Source organism: Drosophila erecta, unplaced genomic scaffold (genome assembly GCF_003286155.1).
Source record: "Drosophila erecta strain 14021-0224.00,06,07 unplaced genomic scaffold, DereRS2 tig00000000-arrow-pilon, whole genome shotgun sequence".
In the NCBI taxonomy this organism is placed as follows: domain Eukaryota; kingdom Metazoa; phylum Arthropoda; class Insecta; order Diptera; family Drosophilidae; genus Drosophila; species Drosophila erecta.
In genome coordinates, this window is record NW_020825194.1 from 23,764,671 (window position 1) to 23,785,674 (window position 21,004).

At 41.7% G+C, this 21,004-nt stretch overlaps 7 protein-coding genes across 15 annotated transcripts; 1 reads left to right on the forward strand and 6 right to left on the reverse strand.

Moving 5' to 3' along the window:
• The first annotated feature begins 346 nt into the window (after window positions 1-346).
• LOC6553507 lies at window positions 347-1,132 on the forward strand. Its single transcript, XM_001979317.3, has one exon. The coding sequence runs from the start codon at window positions 411-413 to the stop codon at window positions 1,107-1,109; it is 699 nt and encodes a 232-aa protein (XP_001979353.1). The 5' UTR covers window positions 347-410; the 3' UTR covers window positions 1,110-1,132.
• A 38-nt stretch (window positions 1,133-1,170) lies between these two features.
• Window positions 1,171-2,378, reverse strand: LOC6553506 (protein takeout). 4 transcript variants are annotated; one of them, XM_026975846.1, is made up of 4 exons: window positions 2,119-2,378; window positions 1,578-2,061; window positions 1,281-1,520; window positions 1,171-1,218 (listed from the first exon to the last, which is right to left on the reverse strand). In XM_026975846.1, exons 1-3 carry the CDS (start codon window positions 2,186-2,188, stop codon window positions 1,298-1,300), a joined length of 777 nt encoding a protein of 258 aa, XP_026831647.1. In that variant the 5' UTR covers window positions 2,189-2,378; the 3' UTR covers window positions 1,171-1,218; window positions 1,281-1,297. The 4 variants fall into 4 exon arrangements, with proteins under 4 accessions (XP_026831647.1, XP_026831646.1, XP_001979352.2 ...); XM_026975845.1 differs by having other exon boundaries at window positions 1,171-1,225; XM_026975844.1 differs by having other exon boundaries at window positions 1,173-1,225; window positions 1,285-1,520.
• A 12-nt stretch (window positions 2,379-2,390) lies between these two features.
• LOC6553520 lies at window positions 2,391-3,381 on the reverse strand. Its single transcript, XM_001979315.3, has 3 exons — window positions 3,246-3,381; window positions 2,685-3,168; window positions 2,391-2,622 (listed from the first exon to the last, which is right to left on the reverse strand). Exons 1-3 carry the CDS (start codon window positions 3,310-3,312, stop codon window positions 2,397-2,399), a joined length of 777 nt encoding a protein of 258 aa, XP_001979351.1. The 5' UTR covers window positions 3,313-3,381; the 3' UTR covers window positions 2,391-2,396.
• A 917-nt stretch (window positions 3,382-4,298) lies between these two features.
• Window positions 4,299-5,465, reverse strand: LOC6553519 (protein takeout). Its single transcript, XM_001979314.3, has 3 exons — window positions 5,302-5,465; window positions 4,749-5,235; window positions 4,299-4,648 (listed from the first exon to the last, which is right to left on the reverse strand). Exons 1-3 carry the CDS (start codon window positions 5,366-5,368, stop codon window positions 4,435-4,437), a joined length of 768 nt encoding a protein of 255 aa, XP_001979350.1. The 5' UTR covers window positions 5,369-5,465; the 3' UTR covers window positions 4,299-4,434.
• A 747-nt stretch (window positions 5,466-6,212) lies between these two features.
• LOC6553518 lies at window positions 6,213-7,361 on the reverse strand. 2 transcript variants are annotated; one of them, XM_026983826.1, is made up of 4 exons: window positions 7,261-7,361; window positions 7,041-7,199; window positions 6,716-6,972; window positions 6,589-6,656 (listed from the first exon to the last, which is right to left on the reverse strand). In XM_026983826.1, exons 1-4 carry the CDS (start codon window positions 7,316-7,318, stop codon window positions 6,624-6,626), a joined length of 507 nt encoding a protein of 168 aa, XP_026839627.1. In that variant the 5' UTR covers window positions 7,319-7,361; the 3' UTR covers window positions 6,589-6,623. The 2 variants fall into 2 exon arrangements, with proteins under 2 accessions (XP_001979349.3, XP_026839627.1); XM_001979313.3 differs by having other exon boundaries at window positions 6,213-6,656; window positions 6,716-7,199.
• Window positions 7,362-7,753: 392 nt separating this feature from the next.
• Window positions 7,754-17,175, reverse strand: LOC6553517 (protein Malvolio). 4 transcript variants are annotated; one of them, XM_026983831.1, is made up of 12 exons: window positions 17,131-17,175; window positions 14,613-14,820; window positions 14,369-14,553; window positions 14,141-14,305; window positions 13,934-14,072; window positions 13,047-13,202; window positions 12,831-12,989; window positions 12,321-12,766; window positions 12,144-12,259; window positions 11,988-12,079; window positions 11,700-11,770; window positions 7,754-8,621 (listed from the first exon to the last, which is right to left on the reverse strand). In XM_026983831.1, exons 2-12 carry the CDS (start codon window positions 14,817-14,819, stop codon window positions 8,567-8,569), a joined length of 1,791 nt encoding a protein of 596 aa, XP_026839632.1. In that variant the 5' UTR covers window position 14,820; window positions 17,131-17,175; the 3' UTR covers window positions 7,754-8,566. The 4 variants fall into 4 exon arrangements, with proteins under 4 accessions (XP_026839632.1, XP_001979348.3, XP_026839630.1 ...); XM_001979312.3 differs by lacking the exon at window positions 17,131-17,175 and adding an exon at window positions 16,711-17,079; XM_026983829.1 differs by lacking the exons at window positions 7,754-8,621; window positions 17,131-17,175 and adding exons at window positions 9,543-9,965; window positions 16,711-17,079.
• Window positions 17,176-18,041: 866 nt separating this feature from the next.
• Window positions 18,042-20,941, reverse strand: LOC6553516 (hematopoietic lineage cell-specific protein). 2 transcript variants are annotated; one of them, XM_001979311.3, is made up of 4 exons: window positions 20,620-20,941; window positions 20,223-20,433; window positions 19,759-20,162; window positions 18,042-19,674 (listed from the first exon to the last, which is right to left on the reverse strand). In XM_001979311.3, the coding sequence occupies exons 2-4, from the start codon at window positions 20,387-20,389 to the stop codon at window positions 18,578-18,580; spliced, it is 1,668 nt and encodes a 555-aa protein (XP_001979347.1). In that variant the 5' UTR covers window positions 20,390-20,433; window positions 20,620-20,941; the 3' UTR covers window positions 18,042-18,577. The 2 variants fall into 2 exon arrangements, with proteins under 2 accessions (XP_001979347.1, XP_015009645.1); XM_015154159.2 differs by having other exon boundaries at window positions 20,223-20,436.
• Window positions 20,942-21,004: the final 63 nt, after the last annotated feature.

The window sequence follows — 21,004 nt, forward strand, 5'->3', positions numbered from 1 at the left end:
TTGGCCAGGGGAATTGCCTCAGCTAGCACCATCCAAGTAAATCATTCGTAGTTCCCATAATTTGTAGCCCCTTGTTATGGAAACTGCAAGCGCAAGCGCGATTAACAAGTGGTTGTAAACAAAAAAAGCCACCTGTTGCCACGAAAGCAACAAGGTGCACAAACATGCCTAGAAAGCAACAGATAATTGCATGACTTCCGGCTGTAAAAGTTTTTCCACTTTTCCATTTCCATCTGAGATTGAACAAGGCCTAGGTCGCGGAATGTGTCTCGTGCTTTGGGTGATGGTTCACTGAACTGCAGACCCCAAAAACCGCACCACATTTATGCAAGCAGTCAGCCAAGCCTGAAAATCAATAAGCTTATAAACAGAAGCCAGCGTCGGTGGCTCCAACCAGTTGATTGGCGACCATGTGGCAGTTGGCATTGGGACTGGGTCTAATCCAGCAGCTCAGTCTAGCCATCGTGGTGGAGCGCAACATGTTCGCCTACTACAAGGTGCCAGCTGCTCAGTTGCTGTTTACTCGGTTTGCCCAAGACTCGGATCCGGACTTCGACTCCCACTCCCAGGAAATCAGTACTCTGGATGGAGGCCAGCTCAGCGATTTGTACTATGTACTGCAGTGTCCACCAAAGCTCGATGAAGGCATTCCCAAGGCGCGGGACATGCAGACCTGCAGTGTGGTGGACCAGTACAGAGGCATGTGGAAAAAACCTACAAAGCCAAAGCCCAAGAAGCACTTTCACATGGTCCCATTCCGGATAGTACTGCGTCCATTAGGACCGCCGGCCAGGAGACGCAGTCTAAAGCGTCGTAAACGCCAGGAAAAAGTTCGCAAAGCTCCGGACAATAACACTCCGGTTGATCGGGCTGCTTCCAAAGTGAAGATGGAAGAGGTGACTAGTCCCCTTCAATTCCTGGGACGCACCCATAAGCAGCAGAAGCTCGTTAAGCTGTCCGCTGACCATCGAAAGTCCAAGCGGGGCACCAGATCCAAAGCTTTCCAGCATATGTACCATCGCGATGAGTCCTACAATGATCATATATTCTACGACGAGCTTCAGGAAGACGGGGAGTTCCACAAGCTCGGCAAAGAAAAATCGAATTAAATGCTATTATTGGGGTGGATATCAGAACAGGCGGAAATATTTATCTGAATAAACTTTCAGGTTGCAAAGCAAAGTTACACGTTTATTGGGGTTTCCAGGATCTACAAACCTTGAACCTTGAAATATATCAATAAAAGTTCTAGTAGTAAATGTGCATTAAGGCAATCATACCTACGTAGGCGCTTTTACTAGGACCCCAACCGAAAGTCAACGTGAGGAAGAAACATATCATCGTAGGCTACGTTCTGGAACACCTTGTTTAGCAGGACACTAAAGGCATCGGTGAAGGATTTGACTAGGGGGGGCTGCAACTCATTCCATAACTCCACCCAGTTATCGTTGACCAGCTTATTCATGAAAAGACTCACGTCCGTGTTTTCCTTGTACAGCCCATCCAACCATAGGATCCATCTAGAAGGGGGAGCAGAAGGTTAATCAGGGAACTCTGCTCATTTGCCATGCAATTACCGATCCAAGTCGAGGCTGGGCACCAGACTGTAGATCTTCAGGTAGCGCTTGTCATTCCTGTACTCCACCAACGCCTTGATGGTCAGGGTAATCCGGAAGTTCTGAAAGTCGGATGACAACTTCCCAGTGGTATTGAAGGCGAATAATAAAATCCTGCCACTCATTTCGTAGGTGGCCTCATGCAAGAGACGCGGCAAACGGACCTGCAGCACAATTTGCTTCTGATTGGGCTCGTACAGGAAGCCCTCGACGTGGGTGATTGTGGCATTATTGAATCCCTTGTTCACGTTGTTTCGCATTCGAAAGTCCATCCAGATAGGACCGTGACTGGGGGATTCCATAATGACAGAATCGGAAAAGTTGTAGGCGTCCAGCGGCGGGAGTCCTATCTCGGGAATGCCCTTGGGGTAGTGCTTAATCAATGCATTGATACTTCTGACCAGGCAGGTTGTGTCTCCGAAATGGCACTTTTCAACATCTTCGGCTGGAAATGTTCATCTCGGTTAGAATCATATCAACTTGGCACTGAAAACCCACGCACGTAAGCTGGCTCCTGAGATTATAGCTGGGATACACCAATACAAGGAAGCCCACAAAATCAACTTGTCCATTGCATTTGCGTACTTCAACTGACTATGAAACAATAAACACCTCGGTCACGAAATAGTAAATTGAAATCGAATGCTTAGAACCTGATCGAAGGGGAGCTTTTCAACTGTCAACAATAAAGAATGTAATGCTAATTCATAGCTGCAACCGGTTTTAAGCAGTATTCATCTTTGTCCTTTCAAGTCTCTAATAAAACAGCTTTAATCACCTTTAATCGTTTACTTCGAACTCTTTGGAAACCGGTAAGAACATGTCATCGTATGAGACCTTTTTGAAAATATCCTCGAAAACTGAGCGGAACACACCCGCGAATATTTTCAGGTTTGTAGGCTCTAGCTCGTTCCAAAACTCAACCCAGTGCATATTGAACACCTGATTAATGGCTATCGTCAGATCCGTGTTTGATTCGAAAAAGTTGTCTAGCCAGAATACCCATCTGAAAGCAATGCTTGGTCAGTTTATATCGTAGGCAGTTTATATACACTGGTCGCAACTCACCGGTCCATGGTCACAAAGGGGCTTAGTTCGTATATCTTCAAGTAGCGCTTATTATTCCGATACTCCATTATGACCTTCAGCTTAAGAACAAAGCGAAAGTTCTGAAAGTCCGAAAGAGATTCCCCCGTGGAGTTCATATGTACAATCCACACTCTTCCTGTACTAAAGTAGTCGCCCTTGTGGATGAGACTGGGTATCCGGCCATGTATTTCAATCAAGCTGGATGTGGGATTCTCATCGAACCCTTTCACCTTTGTGATCGTCGTGTTCTCGAAGCCGTAGTTCACTTGGTTGAACAGATCGAACTTTAACCAGAAGGCGCCTACCATTTCATCATTCCAAAACTTCGAGTCCTTAATGTCCACCAAATCTATGGGCTTCAATCCGATCGCTGGAATGCCTTTGGGAAAATTCTTTATTACGGCATTCATAGAATTAACGATGCACTTAGAATCTCCAAAGTGACACTTTTTAATTTCCTTTGCTGGGGTACCGAGTTATAAATAAAAATCTATTATTCCTAAAACAACAAAAACGCGATGCCCGTTTTTTGTTACCTACGCAGTATTTGGCCCTGCAACGATCCGATGATCAGAAGGAGCACCAAAACGATCATTGTTTCTCTCATTTTTATATATTTGTGCCACTAATATTCCATGTTGACTTCTAGTGCCTTCAACCGACGACTTTGATTTGAAACTATAGGTGGAACAACAACTTGAACTTAGACGTGCGCTTAGTGCAACCGGTTTTGTTGAAAGCTCAACTTGCCCTATTTGCATTCCAAATATTCAATGAAAATCAATTTTATTTGTAATGATGATGATTTGTACAATTGTAGATAGTAACCTTAACAACATCTTTAATTATGCCAATTAGGTTGAAAAGCAAAATGCTCCAAGAAGATCATTACAAGTAATCGAATTCAAACCTTTCGACAATCGGAAAGCTCTTTGTTCTTTCTGACTGAAGAATCTGTAAAAAATATACTGCAAAAAGGTATTGAAAAGTATCTTAAATGTTTTTATTCGGAACATTACGCGCCATCGTAATCATTTACTCTACTCAATATTCAATAATGCGTCAGCCAAATCAACAGGTTCATATTCTGAATAATTCTTACCAAAGTTTTATCAGCACAACCAAATTAGCTAAAACTGTTCGATTATTATGTTCACATAATTGACTACTTATTATATAAAAACGATATTCGTAGAAATTAAAACTGATATTAAATATTTTATAAACACTTTCTTTTCAAAATTTTCGATTATTATTATTGTATCGGTATGGTTATTATGCCTTCAGAAGTCGATTTCTATCTGGTTGAAAGCTTTGTTCATTTAATTTGCAATTTAAATTTGAAACACTAATGAAAATGAAATTTATTATGCAATTAAACAATTACGAAGTAAGGATTTAATAATATAATGTAATAATATATTATATAATATTTTTAAATCGTATTAATTAGTCTTACTTAGAAGCTTCTAAGCATTAATTGCCATTAGTAGTAAATTGGCCAATCAACTTACATTTTATAACAAGTATGACTCTTATATTCCAATTGCAGTTTTCAAAGGCCAACAAATAAAATGCGCATAAATCGAGAACCAGTTTTCATATCATATACATTTTTCCCCTCAAACTTACTTAATACGGTAAGCTTAGCACAAGATTCACGATTCGTGCGAATTTGTGAACCTACTTAATTTTTACTAGAAATTACGTTTAAGTACTAAACCTTAGATTACTTTGAGTCTTCATTGGATAGGAACAGATCATCGTAGGGTACTTCTTCGAATAAATTCTCAAATAGACTTAAAAAGACGGTTTCGAACAGACGCAGAATACCGGGCTCTAGTTCATTCCAGAACTCCACCCAATTCCGATTAAACAGATTGTTAACTGCTATGGTCAGGTCTTCATTGTCGGGAAAGAAGTTGTCTAGCCACATAATCCAGCTATTGAAAGGAAAACAAATGCGGTATTACAATAAGAATGATGTAATGTACTAGTAATGGCGAATTTTAAATCTACATTAATACAAACAAATAAACTTACCGGTCCAGCCTTATATTAGGAACTAGCTCGTAGATCTTCAAATATCGCTTGTTGTTCCTGTACTCGACTCGCACTTTCAGCGTAAGAATGAATTGGAAATTGAGAAAATCCGACTCCGATGTTCCCTGAGAATGTATATCGACGAACCAGAGCATCCTACCCTTGGCCACATAGTCGCCCTTGTAAACCAGCCGGGGAATCTTTCCGTGAATTTCGATCTTGGTGGCGGTGGGATCCCTGTCGAATCCTCTGATCTCCGTGATGGTGGTATTCTCGAAGCCGTAGTTCAGCTGATTGATCAGGTTGAAGTAGTACCAGGCACCGCCCACCTGGGAATCGTTGACCAGCAACCAGTTCCGCACGGGCAGCACATTGAAGGGTTTCAGATTGACCTCGGGAATGCCTTTTGGGAAATCTCTCAACAGTGCATTTGCCGACTCCACCAGGCACTTTCCGTCACCGAAGTGGCATTTTCTCACCTTGGCAGCTGTGGAAGAAGGTACTTTTTAGTCGGTTCTATTGGGGACATTTCATCATTTCATAAAACACCCACGCAACTTCTGGCACTGCAGTCCAACGAACAGCTGAATCGTAATAACCACGTAGGCCAGGAAATGCATCTGATAGCGGAATAAATCCTCCACAGGTAACGCTTAAGATCGCAGTAGACCGATGCACTTGCATAGCCGATGGCAACTGCTTGGTGAACAAAACCGATTTGTTGTAAAGCCGGGCATTCATAAGGAAATCTAAGCAGCACCCATTATCATAACGTGTTATCCAATAGCCTATGTGTTATACACTTACTGGAAAAATCACTTATTTGTAAAGTGTTTAAAATAAAGCGCAGTACTGTATATTAAAGTAGAAGTCCACCAATTCTTCTCAGTGCTGGAATAAAATAACTAACTGCTTTAGTTACCACTGCCGTCCCGAACTCTCCCCTTGAAATGGATCTAAGCTGAAAAGCTTCCGATTTCTAAGCTTTCACCACACCTGGACAATATTTCCAATCTATTAACACAGATCTGCGCATTTGCAACACAGAAATCAAGTAAACGTAGTTGATTTAATAGATTTCAAGAAACATATCTTTACGGTACTGCTACGAATATTTTCTTCAGTTACGAAAAGATCGACTCTCCGGTTCTAGATCGACCCAATACGGTGATATCAGTGTTTTCCACGAAGAAACTGTGCAAAATAAGAATATACAATCATAAAAAGTGCTCAGACTAAATTTTGTAATTTGGCAATGTAACTCAACCTTTGAACGCCTCGGACGTCGACGAAATCGCTGGATCATCGTCATCCTGATCAAGAATATATACTTTATATGATCGGAAATGCTTCCAAGTTCCTGAATCCAACTGAAAATCATGTATGTACAATCCTATATATCCTTAAAAGCAAATAAAATAGCACCGATCCAAGTGAAAGTTAAGACATATGCTTTGAGTTAATAGTGAGTATTTAATAAAAAACCGAAAGTTTTGAAAATCTGTAAGAAATTGTGGTATGAAATAAAGACTCAGCGATGACCTCTAAGTACTAAGAAACTTTTGAAAGCGTTTCATTAATTTAAGTTAACTAAGTTCGACCATACTCATTTGAAGATCGGTAATATCCAGATTTAGTATTGAATCATTTTTTTTTTATGTAATAAAATCTGCACAATAATTCTAGATATAAATCAAATATGTGTTGTATTTCTAATCCCGATAGAAATCGTCATATGGTAACTTGTTAGCTACTCGCTTGAGTATCGACTCCACCAATCGATCCACTGCAGAGGTGATACCCCTGCGAAGGGTATGCCAAATTTCCAGCCACTTCGTGTTGGCCACAACGTTCATGGCTTCGCTCATGTCTGGGTTATTGAAAAGATTGTCGAAGTTCATATGCATGCTGACAAAAAGAATTTTTGTTAGAAATCACTCGAAAATCAGCTTGAACTGCAACATTACCCCTGCACATCCAGCAAGCACTTGACCTTGGCTATCCCAGCATATACCTTGCCATCGCCTCGGAGATCCTCCAAAACCCGCACCTTGCAGCGAACGCGGCATTCCTTGATCTCCACCTGGGCTTGGCCCTTCCCGTGAATGGGCATCGTCAGCAAACTGCCACGCATCTCGTAGAACCCATCGAGTTTTAGCAGTGGAATCCAGCCAATTAACTCCAGGACCCGCGGCAGATCCGCTTCGAATCCCTTTGCCTCCGTTACAGTAGAGTCAGCGAATCCTATTACGGTTAGGTTATGGAAACTCAAATCCAAAGTAGAGTGCCCATCTGGTTCCATCCGACTGACGACTACATTCTCGAACCCAATTGAATCCAGAGCATCCAATCCAATGGAAGACAGACCATTGGGATACAAGCGCAGAATCCTGGTCACTGTTTCAGCTATGCAGATGGAATCGCCCGCTTTGCACTTCTCGATTTCAGGAGCTAAAAATTGTTTAATTTCCAACAGTCCATTTCTGTATCCTAGGTATATCCTTCCACTTACGCAACTGTCCCAAACTTGGAGCCATCCACAGGCAGCAAACAAGCACGATTAGCCACATTTCGATTTCGTTTAGGGCTAATTAATGAGTGGCTTGCGACTAACTATTTGCTTTTATAGGCCATTAAGCATCGCCTAACAATTGCCGGTTACATGCAAATGCAAATCAGTCAATAATCACTTCGATGAATGGATATATTAGATACTCACGCCCACGCCCACACCTGACACCTAACACTTTGTTAATTGAGCGATCCGATTGCCTCATTAACCTTTTGGGGCAGTCATTTTCACTTTCAGTCACCTAATCGGTCGTTCCACTGATTTTAATTACAATAAAACATAACAGCGGTTTGCTGATGGGCTTGGATAACCGCAGGCTCTGACGTAAGTCCCTAAAATATCTTTCAGTGTTTTCCGAAGCTTGTGTGTTTCAATTTGCATGTTATTTACAGCTTAAATCTTTTAAGCTTAAATACAAAGACCAATAGGGCACTTGTTTCTTAATATAATACAAATCTTTATTTATACCGATTTTTGTACACAACAATTTTTAAAATATTTTATGCAACTATCTAGGAGACGGTGGACTCCTCTGGACCTTTAGTTTCCATTAAAAAGTGCAGATTTAAAGACGGAGTTCATAGGTTAAACAGTACAAAATAAATACAAAGTACAAAGTTTCATTTTTAAAACATTCGATAAATAATTGCTCACATACGTTCAATACATAGACACACAATTATATCATTTTACAGGCAAATTTAAATACGATTAGACAATTGATGTGGTTCGATTTACACTCAGTTAATTTCACAGCCTTATTATTAGACTTTTAAACTATTTGCTTTAATTAGAAGTGCCTTCGTTTAGTGATAATTTAGAGGATCTCATGGATTTTCTATTTTGTCTCTCTGCGCTTCTCAGTAAGTAGAGTTCATAAACCATTTTTGGTACGCTTTTCAATTAGAATTTAGTTATTGTGTTACACTGATCCCAGGTCCTCTCAGAGAACCTCTTAAATAAGTATACCCGAAGCAACAGCGGACGCCAACCCAATCCCCGCCAGCCAGGTCGAACCGGAATTTAACCTGGCCCCGGAGAACTCTGCCACATTGTGTCCGTTGTCGAGTGGTTTGTTAAGGCGGCGGCATTCAGGGAACCGATTCAAATGCCACCGCTAGCTCAGGACGACGTGCTGACCCCCAGTTCCGTTTAGATTGCTGCTGGGGCAGCCAAGCTCGTTGTTGTTGCTGTTGGTGAAACAAACCTCCTCACTGCCATCAGAATCAGTGCAGCACAGTAATGGCTACGCATCCTCGCCAGCCAAGCCCTCTGGCTCTTGGTCCGAACTCGTGGCAATCCTGCAAGGAAAGTCGCAAAAAGATTTTATAAATGAGTGATGGTTGGTGGTTGATGCAAGGGAGTATGTCCTGTGACTTTGGGTGCGAATCTCTCGGCAATGCAAACTTAAAGTATGACAAAGTTACAGAAAAAAACATGTATGTACAAATTTCCAGAGGCTCTCTTCGATTGAGAGGGTCGACATAAAAAGGTTCTTCAAATTCAATTAGCCGAAAACAGTTGATACTTTACAAACATTTCTATTTAATGATACACGCCGAATAGTGCTATGGCGACTTAAGTAGTAGCCTTGATATACATATTAGTAAGGGTTTTCATTATTACTTTGTATTATTTTTATTAATAAACATGTATGTATTTATATTACTTGTGTATTACATACATATTACCATCTCTTAAATAACGAAAATAAAACTGAATATAAAACAAGTTCATCCCATCGATGCACAAAAGCCCAATAAAACAAACCTAAACTTCAAAAACAATGCATTACGCGATTCCTAGATAAATGTCCAATTTATATATGCATACATACATACAGGATAAAAACACAGCATATGTTCCGAATAAACATAATATCTTGTCTATACAAATTGATCGTGATGGCCTTATTGTAGATCATTTTTCGACTGACAAAACTATATTAGTGACGATTTCGATACCTGGGTATACCAATAACTATTTTAAAAATACATTTTAAAGTATTTCGTTATAACGCCACTGATTTAACAATCTATATGTAAAACCCTTTTCTACAGCCTAAAAAAATACATGATTTAAAGTAAGCTAAAACTCAATTTGAGTCACAGTCACATAAAAAGTTAGCCAAAACAGATATAAACGCATCGTGAAATTCAAAAACACATTTTAATTCACACGTAAACAAACATACGAAGTAAAAACCACCAGAGAACACAATATCGAAATTGCCATTTTTATTGTCCGGATAAGATACTGGAAAATGTTATGAAATTCATTTATTTCTAAAGTTAATAAATTATGTCTACTACTATACATACGAGTTCTAAAAAGTAAACAATGATTTACAACGCTTCGAATATCAACAAAATGTATACAAGAAAGTAAGTACGTACAATTCGTTCAATAAATAAGCTAGACAGATCATATAAAGTGAAAATACTTAAAGCGCACAATCTTAGACCATACATTTTCTACAACATTTGCATAAAGTACTTGGGAGTAAGTTTCAAACGTTACAATCGGCTTTGGAAAGCTGAGGAAATTACACTTAAAACTATCTTAGTTGGTTTCGTTGGGTGAGATTCTGGTTTGGATTCTGAATGGAGTGTCTTGCGGCTCCATTATCGTTAAGCGTCAGCTCGCTATATACATTATAACCAGGATCCGATCCAGATTCGAAGTGGTAGTAGTAGTACAAGTTGTTGGGTCACCAGGCAAAGAGAAAAAATCAGTTTTGACCAGCACATTTTGGGGCGCCGCGCATTTTGCCCATGATATTTTTAAAGTCAAGTGAGTAAAAATGGATTTTTATTTGGGTACCCTCTTAGTTATTTCAACGGTCATGGCACGCGTTCTACAATTGATCAATTACAATTCAGCCAGTTCAACAACTTCGATATGGGTTACGTTGCATTGAAATTTTGCATATTATGCGCAATTCTTCGGGAACCAATTTTGAAAAATTCAATCAAAAGTTTTGAAAAGTAATTTCAATTTGTTTGTATCAATGCCAAAAAATCCATTTCCTCACAAAAATAAAACACATTTTTGCGGTCGTTGCATGTGTGCGTGTTTAGAGTGTTCGTGTTTAAATTTGTTTTTGTGGTTGTCAATTGGAAATAGTTCGTGGATTCAGTTGTAGTAGTTGTTTTGTACATTTGTTTCGCACATATCAATTAACCACAAATGAATGGGAAACGCAAAACATCAATCAATCCAGCCGTGTTGTATACACACCGAGTATAAGTGTAGGGTGTATGGTGTATAAGATAGTACGGATAGTGAGAGGGACAGTGGTGAAACACACAGACACATACAGAAAGGGCAGGGTTTCCAAGTACATATAATAAAAGAAATACATATGTTGTGATTCAGAATTATTTGGAAATTACCCACATTTATTAGGATTTCTAGTTATTTTAGTGGTATTTAGATGAAGAATGAGCCACGCCCAATGTGCTTTCCGTCCATTACCAAAAATATACTTAAAATAATCTAAGATAAACTCGTATCTCATCACTTACTTAAATATAATTTTTGTATCCAATTGTTTTCTTAGTTCGTACTAATTCCTTGTACACGTGCAATATGTGCAATACAATACCAATCATTAAATGGCTTATTTTCACACTTATGGCCAAATACCAATTACCAATAAATTGAAAGACTTCTCAAGGAATACTTAACGATAATAGCAACTTTATTTAACATGCTAAGCGCCAAAGCCTTATGAGTACATAATACCCGTTGCTCGATAAAGCAATCGCCGGAGACTTACCATAGTCAAGCTTACTATCTATAGGACCACATCTTTGATGGGTAAATGCTTTTTATGTACAATCGTAATTCTCCTAAAGACATGCCTTACAAATGCTTAGAGGGTTGCGTAGAGCCCTACTAGGTACGTGTTAGTAGTGTTAAGCGTGTGATTTAGTGTTAATATCACAAGGGTGTGTGGGGGAGTTTGGCCTGAATGAGTCACCGGGATGATTCAGTTAGGCACTTTCTCCGAGACGGTATCAAGACCTTTCACCGTGTTAGTAGCTGATTCGCCTACAACTAAGGTTACATCACTGTGAAGAATCGAGAGAAGAGAGCACAGCAAGATACGGGTTGGGGGTTTAGTTTCAGTTCAAAGTTCGTAACCAAATGTAGATTAGTAAGGCAAGAGATAGAAAGTAATACAGATGAGATCAGATTAGAATAAATGGGAAGACAGGCTAATTTGGTTGAAAGCAGAGCAGGTAAAAATAAAATCACAAGCTAAGGGTTAGAAGAGATAGCTATTAAGGAAGGAGATGCAGATCGAGAGTTTGTGCATTCGAGTGTGTTTTGGATGGTTATGTGGTTGGGTGAATCAAAAATCGGGAACATACCTGGCATACGTCGAGTTGGCGTTCTTTATCGAAAAGCTGTTCTGGCTTGGCAACACGAAACGCTGCACCCACTGTAAGCAGAGAATACCTTGAGTACCAGTTGATGAAGTAGGCATAAGCCCTCAAAGTCCCCAAAGAACCATATGTGGTCAGTCACGTAATTTGATAAAGTCAGTCTGTTAATGGCGTTATCTGTGATGCTTTAAAATGTGTCAAAGAGTTCGCCTAATTTGTGATTCTCTAAGCCCGCTTGATAAGTGACCGAACTACTTGCGTCCAAGTACTTACCCGGCTGTTCATTAGACGCTGATTGCCCATGCAGGCAGCCATGTGTATCACAAGGTAGAGGTTGAACAGTATATACAGAATGGCAAAAATGCCTGCGATTAGCAAGAGGAAGAAATACATTAGATTCGGTTTAAATTGTAGCAATTGACTACTCACAGACTAGAGCCAGCAAGCCGCCTTTTATTTCCATGTTCTCTACTTGCACCACCACAAAGTACAAATTAACGCCAATCACAACAATGGTGAGCAGTATGGATACGATTTTGTTGCCCCTGTGAATACAGAAAGTTAGGGGATGTCCGATAATCAATTAAAAGTGTCTGTATCACTTACAGTCCATTGACGAACTCGCCCATTATGGCGGCGCACGAGGTAAAGGCAATGGTGGGTATGGCAGCGAAAGGCAGCTGGAGCGACATCACGGCATTCAGGATGTCGTTCATGCTAGTCAAATCTTCCATCTTGCTGAACATAGCCAGGCAGAAGGTGGGAATAATGGCAATGCAGCGCGTGACCAGCACGCGACACCAGCGCGGCCACTGCAGATTCAAGAAGCCTTCCATTGAGAACTGACCCGCATAGGTGCCCGTCATTGTAGAGCTTTGGCCAGCAGCTAGAATGCCCACACCCCAAATGTACATAGCCACAGCTCCAAAGGTGCAGCCAAGGAAAAGTCCACCCTTGTATAGATCCGCATCGATGATCGCGCTTCCATTCACATTGTCTTTAAAAGACATTTTGGCATCCTCGTACATTGACTTGTCCTTACACACGTCAATCTATTGGGCAACAAGGAGTTAGCAATCAGCTTAGACATCAATTGTATTTCAAAAGCCTACTTACAACGTCTTTATTAGTTTTGCCATACATGCCATGGGCAAAAACAGCCACCACAAACAGATTGATGATGAAGGACACAAACAAAGCTACCGACGCCTCGATGAAGAAGTAAAAATTCGCCTCGCTAACTTTCTTCGTCTGTCGACGGTCTATATCGCGGGACTGTTAACAGAGAATTGATATGTAACTGCAAAGTCACAAAGAAATACATTTTTATACCTTAACCAAGGCGGAATGCAGGTATAGATTGTGTGGCATAATAACAGCACCCACGACACCCACGGCTTGCAGCAACACATTCGAATTGCAGTTAGAACACCAGGGCACAAACATTCCCTCAAGAACTTCTCCTTGATTAGGGGCTGACACAATGTACTGAAATATATGGTAAATAAATGAAATAAGACGTAACAAAAAACCATTTTAAAATTGATAATGGGGACAAAACACTAATATATTGTTAAGAATAACAAAAACAATTTTATTCGTATAAAAATCCCCACAACGCACTCACACTTCTTCCAATGTAATTATCACCGAAAACCCCCATCGGTATTTGTAAAATTCTGCATTGTATAAAGTAAGCGATAAGGTCTGGCACTATACACATATCCCATCTGGAATTGTTTGTCATATCCGGCAGCATCATGTGCCTGCGAAACCAAAGATGAAATCCCCAGCAACGCCGCTCAGGTCCCATTGAATTGTGCAAGAGCAGCTTATCTAATCATCTGGGTCTCCGTCTAGGACGGAAAGCTCAAGTACAATTGTTTATTATCTGGCTAGCTAACATGACGTTGTCATAAATTTAGGAGTAAAAATATGGGGCTAGCTAAAGGCAAACTTTATCGATATATTATCAAGTCAAATGAAGATGTAGTAATAAAGATCATTTACCGGAATAAAGCATCTCACAAATTCATTGCCATTGCGGTCGCCGCAATTGTTTAAACAAATTCTATTTGCGCTCACGTCTGGTAATTTATTCTCTTGACTACTTTATTGTCTATTAGCAAGGGGACTTTTTCGTAGATTTTAGGAATTTCTCTTAATAGTTGTCATTTTTTCAACTTTGGTTTGTATTTTTGTATTTCATTTAAACTTACCTCATAGCCGAATGAGACAGCCATAATGGTGATGAGGGTGCCGAATAGGAACTCCAGCTTGCGTAGACCGTATTTGTCCAGAAACAGGAACGTGAACGTGTCAACAATGGTGATCAACACTCCGCCCCACAAAGGCACCCTAGGAAAACGGGAAAGCACCGGATGAATACTGGATATTCCGATATTCCGCGCATAAGATTTGCTTACACTTTGTTGGACAGCAGGTATATGGCAATGGCCGTGCCAATGACCTCCTGCATGTCGGATCCAATAATGGCTATCTCTATCATTATCCAGAGTATCCAACGTGGCAAACGTTTATACTGTCTGTAGCACATCTCGGCCAGATGCAGGCCTGTAACCACGCCCAGTCTGCAGGGAAGATAATAAACGCTTTAGATATCTCTTATTTGCGAGGTGCGGAGACCGAATTACCTTGCAGCCAAGCGTTGCATGAGCAGACCTAGGACTGTGGCCCACAGCAAGACCCACAAGATCTTGTACTTGGCCGCCGCACCAGACTGCATATCGGATTCGATGTTGCCGGGGTCCAGATATGCAATGGACATAAGAAAACCGGGTCCCGTGAAGGCCCATAGCTTGCGAAAGCTGAAACGCACCTGCAGATCACCAGATATTAGATAAACTTTGACTATTTTGCTATTCGAGCGGGACTTACGTTTGTGCTATCATCGTCGGGAATGAGGACCTTCTCATCGCTGAAGTAGGCCTGCTTGGCGGCAGGTTTCAGGTAGGTCGTCTCGTTGAATAACTGCTGGTGGTGCAGCTGGTTGCTCCGTTGACTACCTCCGACGGATGCGCCAGAGGATCCGCCCGGTCCATCTCCACCGGCACCCGGCTCGTGGTAGGCCTCATTCGAAGACATGCTACACAGAAGAGGCGAGGTTAGACTGGACCAAAAGCGAGTTTCCACATGCTGATATTGTATATATTTATATTACTGCCCACTGCCGATTTATTTGCTGTGTGATTGTTTCACCTGGCATCAGCTTCTGATTCTCACAATTTCCATTTAATTGAGCATCTGCGTGTGATTCTAGCTCAATTAGCAATATCATAATGCACACAATAAACAAACGAATTTTGTGCAATAATGAAGTTTTTTGCACCATATATGTACATACATATATAATATAATTTTATTTGGGGAAGTTCACCGTAATCAAGAGCAAAGTCAAGTCAAGTAACACGTTTTATTTCTCCCGGAACGTGCGTGGCAAAACAAGAAAACAATAAATATATACTATATACATATGTAGTTCGAGAGGCATTAGCACGGGGAAACTGATAACACATCCATAATATTACTGAAATCCGCGCTATATTCTCTTTTGTTATGGGGGTACATAAGGAAAAAAAATGTGTCTAATGATTCATGAAGTCCAGTAATTGAAATGCCTTTTCCAATTTACCCAGAGAACTTGCAGATATGCATGCATACGTAGTCATACGTAGTCATTTGCAGTCGATTAGATATGGCTGGTCGAAAACATAAACACGAGACCATTGACCCAACCCGTGAATCGATGTGAAATTTTTGACTGTTTTATTGGTAAAAGCGATTACAAGTGCATTTCGTATGGGTGATGCCTGAGCAGTCTTGGCTGCTCTTCAAAACAACACGTTGTATACAGAGCCAAGTGGCTCACCTTGACAAACGCAACTGTCCTCCCACTGATGATGCTACATATCTTTTCACATCGCTTCATTGATGACTGACGGATCGAAACAAAGCAAAGACAAAGAGCTCGAGAGCGTCGTGCGGTGTCTACTTTAATTTATATGTGGCATTTGGTCGGCACATATGGTATACACTATAAGTAACCGAGTTGGCCAAATCAAGCCGCCATTAATGGAGCTTTAATCGCGGTGCAATGGCTCAGAGGCAATGTGTAACGAATCGACGGAGGATGTCTAGTTCATTGGAACACATTTGTGTTATATTGTGTGCCGCAGCTTGCTCTGTTTACCCAGTTGTACCGCAATACCCACGCCCCCAAAAGCGGAATTCTAGCCGATATCCGTATAATCAGCTATATACATATGTACATATGTACGTGTTACTGAGCCATTTTAGTGCCCAAATGGACAGAGTAAATTATGATAATTGGTAATCGAAAAAACTAGCAATTTCGGAGCTCGTTTCCACTGTGTCCAAATTAAGTGACACCAAGAAAGTATGAGTTTATTAAGAGAATATACATATGTACATAATATATGTAAACACATATTTTAAACTGCGTACCATTTTGCGCAGTCAGCGGACATAGGCAATTTATATTTTATATTGAAGCTGGCGAAACAAAACACTTAACAACAAAAAATTGCTAAGTCCAGATAACAATAATTTGAAAATAGAAGAGCAATACTTATCAGCACACATTGTTAATGCGTTTGTTTAAAAAATCTAAAATAGTAATTATACGCTGTCCGCTTCCTAAAGAAGTTTTTTCTATGTGAGTTCTCGCAGTCAATAAAATTAGTCAATTGCGTCTGAGAAACTACCCATTGTTAAGCGCCTTTAAAGTGTGAAAGGCTTGTCAACAATTGTTTTCTATTTACGGTTATTTACGGTTAAGAACTTATACATCACTCTCTTCGCCGGTTAGGGGAGACGTTGCACCACGTTGTTTTTGTTATTAGCACACACCTGCGTGCGCACTCACACACACGGAAAAAGGCACGATATATTGATGGAGATGTAAATTATCGGGCAACTCAGGTTAAACAGCACTTCCTACTAGTTAATAGCTTACTTGCAACTGGGGGTTAACTAATTGGACCCCTCGCCTTTATTATATCACACTTTCGGCACTTATGGCAGCTTATAAATGCATTTTTCTGCTTTTCTCGCGGAGCAATTTACGAATTCCGTGACGTCGTACGGCCGAAACAAGAGTGATGGGAGCAGTAAAAGAATCGAAGAAACGACGATAAAGCGGACTGTTTGGCTGCCAATTGCTGACTTAGTTAACGACAATTGAAAAGAGCGCAGCTCTTTGTTTATTAATTTTCCTCACAATATTTGAGATTCTGCCACCAGCTGCTTTCTTTTGCACTCACACTCACTCGCCTCTCACACACACACTGCCTTCGTCTGTGCCCAATGTGGCAACCTGCGACCACTCTCTCTTTGACTCGCCAAAATCTGGCAACACTCGAAACGAGTACTATACCTTATCGGCCAAACTGAAGTTTTAACTCTGAGCCCATGCGATCGAGTGACTATAGCATTCAGCGCTAGCCCCTATTTATTCAAAATATGTGCTGATAGCGGCGAATGGGAGAAAGAGAAATAGAGAGAGAGAGAGAGAGAGGGAGTGTGGGAGAAGACCATTGCTTTTTTGAAGGCAGATTTTGTGATAAGACCTGAGATTCGGAATATTGAAGGGGCCAGAAATGCCGCCAAGGATTTGAACGTGCATTTGAAATACCGGTGTGCCTGTCATCGTCCACCACAGGCTACCGTTAGATAGGTTATGCGGGATGTTACTATGTAGTTGCGTACCCATTAACGGACAATCGTAATTTAATACTCTCCACGTTATTACCAACACGCACACTTTATCGTAATACCTGTCGCACGAAGTTTAATTTATAAATTAACTTTATCAGCAAAAACTTTGATTTCGGCTGACACTGTTTCCGATTAAGATCCGTCGCCAATAATTGCGATAAATCTTATCAAATTAAGTCGCCGCTTCTTTGGAATTATTGCTCAAATTTACAACATGGGCGTACATTTTACTTAAGTTCTTCAACTAATTAATCAGCAAAATGCAAAGTTATCTTTCTTTGTTGAGCCCATATACAATCACATCCACCATACCATGAATCATACCCGTACAGGGGTCATTTTCTAATTGTCCAGATTACGGCATCGTTCGGAAAGGGCAGATAAGAAATCCGATCCATTCAGGAAAAGTCCTACCCCAAACAAGGCGGCAATCTGCTTGTTCTTGCCATATAGTAATTTGTGATTTCCCAAGTATATCACTAACTAAAATGATTCCATTTCCGACTACGCCAAATATCCTCCCGAAACATTGTGAAATTTGGAACTACAGTACCACAAACTAAGAGAAAACTCGATATTAATTAACTTTATTAATTATGTATTTCTTTATCAAAAGACCAGACTTTTTGTTGTGACTGTCTTCAACATAAGATCGGTTTTTAACATTGGATCAGATCATCTGACACAGGAAACTCTCGTAGACTTTATACAATTCAAAAATACCAAAATCGTTACTTGACACAAATATCATCCCTAATGTTTAAAATATAAAATGAGCGCTATCTAAAATAGCTTGGCATATTTTCTTGGTGAAATATATGTGTTAAATACAAAGAATGTAAAATGCAATAAATGATACATATATTAAAAATGGAATACCTCGATTACTTTAAGTGCTAGCATAACAAATTACAATAATAATTCAATCTCTAGCCGTTCGTTGCACATAATTTGGAGGGAAAAGAGGGGGGACAATGGATGGGAAACGGGCTGGGTTAGCTGCGAATTGGTTTATATGGTTTATAATCCAACATCAGTATTATCATTTTCGTTAGTATGTAAATACAATTTGATTTTGTTCTATAGTGAATTTCAATTGGAAGCTTTTAGGAGTTCTGTCCCACCACCTGCACGTAGTTGGCTGGAAAGAGTCCGTAGCGATTCTTGCACAATCCCCGCCACCACCCATCATCGATCTTCTCAATGTGAGTGATCACATCATCTGGATCAAAGGATATCTCGTCGTCATCCGCCGCCTGGTAGTCGTACAGGGCAATGGCGTGGATTCCGGTGTCCTCCAGGTAGTCGGCCAAATTGTCTGAGTTCGCGTAGATTGCCTCCTCGGGTACGGTTGCACCGCTACTCGGAGCGACTGCCTCTGAAGTGGTTCCATTTGTTGGTGGCAAGGGTGAGGCAGACTTAATCTCGGCCTGGTTTTGGTAAAGTGGTTCTTCTTCAACTACTGGCTCTGGATCGGCTGGAGGCTGCGGCTCAGGTTGGACTTGGGCTTGGACTTCGGGGTGAGGCGTCGGCACGTTCACTGGTGATTGCGGCTCACTGCTGGGCGGCGTGGCAACGGTTTCCACCTCAATCTGGGGCACCACATCTGGTGGGGGAGCTGCAGCCTTGGCCACTGGAGCTATCTCCGACTCACGAGCGAGTACAACTGCCGGAGCAGGAGCAATAACAGCTGGTGTTGCAGCTGCCTTTGGCTCCTCCTTTGCTTCTACTTTAACAGGCTGCGCCTTGGGAATGACAATGGGTTCCTTTCGAGCAGGAGGAGTTTCCGAAACAGGCGATTGCATCTGGTTAAATGCACTGATGGCATTGCCAATGCCTCCGGTCCGACCTGTCTGGATGGCCGCCCTGCTGCCCTTTGGAGGCGTTGTTTCCGTCGAGGAACGAGGAGTGTTTTCGGCCACAGTCTTCTTTGCGGCTTCCTCCCGATCACGCTTATCCTTGGCCTCACGCAGACGTTTCTGCTCCTCCGCCCGCTTACGAGACTCCTCCTCAGAGTTTTTGGCCAGATTCTCGAACTTGGCGCGCAAATTTGAAGGCTTGGCACCTTCGATGACAGGCTTGACCTTGTGGTCCACCTGGCTAGCGTGCTTCTGCGGCGCCTCTTTGTGGTCCCATCCTACTGCGGACTTGTCCTTTCGGTCCTCCTGAACTCCAAACTTTCCGCCAAAGCCCTTGGAGTAATCTGATGTTGGGAGAATATATAAATATCGTAATCAGACGTACATACTACAGTCTAGAAAGAAATCAATTCTGTTAGGTGACTTACCCTTCTGGGACTCGTGCTTCTCCACCTTTTCGATGTGATCCCAGCCCACGGCCGATTTGTCTACCCGATCCGACTGCACTCCGAACTTGCCTCCGAAGCCGGTGGCGTAGTCCTTCTGGGATGCGTGCTTCTCGACTTTCTCGACGTGGTCCCAACCGACGGCAGACTTGTCCTTGCGATCCTCTTGCACACCGAATTTTCCTCCAAATCCATCGCTGTAGTCCTTCTGCGAGGCGTGCTTTCCCACCTTGCCCTGGTAGTCATGACCCACAGCCGACTTGTCCATACGGTCCTTCTCAACGCCAAACTTTCCGCCGTAGCCGTATCCGGCGTTCTGATCCTTCAGCAGCTGCTTCTTCTTGTCCAGATCGGCCTGCTCCGTCTCCTCGCGCAGCTTGTCCATGCTGAAAGAAAGGGAACAATGAACCCGATACCCAGTTTCTCGAGAGTTTCGGATGACTCACTCGATGGTGCCTGCCGTGCGACCGCTGCCGTCGATGGTCTTCGATCCCCAGCGCTGCTCCTGCTCGCTGACATCGTTCACGAAGTCCGGATCCGTCTCCCAGTCGTCGTCCTCCGCGGAGGCGGCACTGGTGGCCTGAATCTGGTGACCGGCACTTGCCTTCCACATTCTGTTTACCGGTTTCTGGTTGCTGTCTACTCGCTTATCCTTATCTGCTGGGTACATAGATAAACACCATGACGAGTGTGAGTAGTCGGTTCAGGTTTTAAGTTGCAGGGGCTCCGCTTCCGATTCGCGGCCCAGATAACAAGTCAAAAAACACCAAAGAAGGGAGGGGCCGACGAAGCCGAATCGAGACCAAGATGCCTCTGGCACTTTATGTGCATATGTATACTCACATCCCGATGACTAACTCCAACTGCAAGAGGAACTGCTGATCTGTTGCTGCAAGTGGTGTGTGCAAATTTCTGGGACGAGAAGGGTTAAACAATTGATTCATAAAGAGACCAACAAACGGGAAACTAACTGAACTAAATTTCATTCGATACAATGGACGCATCGATAAACTTCGAAAAGTCGATACTTTGTTGTGCGTAGCCTGACAAAAGGTACTTTATGCGATTTTAGTAGCGCCACTTTTAAATGATTGAATTTACAAACGCGGTTTGCTTTTTCTTCATTCGACATGTTGATCCACCGATACATTATGCAGTACCAATAAATGGTCAATCGGTAGATGTGAGTACTCCGACCAAAGGTATTTGATGTGATACTATGTGGCGC

Coding starts and splice junctions, on each gene's coding strand:
- LOC6553507 (XM_001979317.3), top strand. CDS start 411: ATGTGGCAGTTGGCATTGGGACTGGGTCTAATCCAGCAGCTCAGTCTA.
- LOC6553506 (XM_026975846.1), bottom strand. CDS start 2,188: ATGGACAAGTTGATTTTGTGGGCTTCCTTGTATTGGTGTATCCCAGCT. Junction 2,062..2,118: donor AATCTCAGGAGCCAGCTTAC/GTGCGTGGGTTT, acceptor GAACATTTCCAG/CCGAAGATGTTGAAAAGTGC. Junction 1,521..1,577: donor CCCAGCCTCGACTTGGATCG/GTAATTGCATGG, acceptor TCCCCCTTCTAG/ATGGATCCTATGGTTGGATG.
- LOC6553520 (XM_001979315.3), bottom strand. CDS start 3,312: ATGAGAGAAACAATGATCGTTTTGGTGCTCCTTCTGATCATCGGATCG. Junction 3,169..3,245: donor GTTGCAGGGCCAAATACTGC/GTAGGTAACAAA, acceptor TCGGTACCCCAG/CAAAGGAAATTAAAAAGTGT. Junction 2,623..2,684: donor CCCTTTGTGACCATGGACCG/GTGAGTTGCGAC, acceptor CATTGCTTTCAG/ATGGGTATTCTGGCTAGACA.
- LOC6553519 (XM_001979314.3), bottom strand. CDS start 5,368: ATGCATTTCCTGGCCTACGTGGTTATTACGATTCAGCTGTTCGTTGGA. Junction 5,236..5,301: donor ACTGCAGTGCCAGAAGTTGC/GTGGGTGTTTTA, acceptor CTTCTTCCACAG/CTGCCAAGGTGAGAAAATGC. Junction 4,649..4,748: donor CCTAATATAAGGCTGGACCG/GTAAGTTTATTT, acceptor TCCTTTCAATAG/CTGGATTATGTGGCTAGACA.
- LOC6553518 (XM_001979313.3), bottom strand. CDS start 7,318: ATGTGGCTAATCGTGCTTGTTTGCTGCCTGTGGATGGCTCCAAGTTTG. Junction 7,200..7,260: donor TCCAAGTTTGGGACAGTTGC/GTAAGTGGAAGG, acceptor AACAATTTTTAG/CTCCTGAAATCGAGAAGTGC. Junction 6,657..6,715: donor TGCTTGCTGGATGTGCAGGG/GTAATGTTGCAG, acceptor TCTTTTTGTCAG/CATGCATATGAACTTCGACA.
- LOC6553517 (XM_026983829.1), bottom strand. CDS start 14,819: ATGTCTTCGAATGAGGCCTACCACGAGCCGGGTGCCGGTGGAGATGGA. Junction 12,767..12,830: donor GCAAAACTAATAAAGACGTT/GTAAGTAGGCTT, acceptor GTTGCCCAATAG/ATTGACGTGTGTAAGGACAA. Junction 9,966..11,699: donor GCCAACTCGACGTATGCCAG/GTATGTTCCCGA, acceptor TAATGTATATAG/CGAGCTGACGCTTAACGATA.
- LOC6553516 (XM_001979311.3), bottom strand. CDS start 20,389: ATGTGGAAGGCAAGTGCCGGTCACCAGATTCAGGCCACCAGTGCCGCC. Junction 20,163..20,222: donor CGCACGGCAGGCACCATCGA/GTGAGTCATCCG, acceptor CCTTTCTTTCAG/CATGGACAAGCTGCGCGAGG. Junction 19,675..19,758: donor GAAGCACGAGTCCCAGAAGG/GTAAGTCACCTA, acceptor TCCCAACATCAG/ATTACTCCAAGGGCTTTGGC.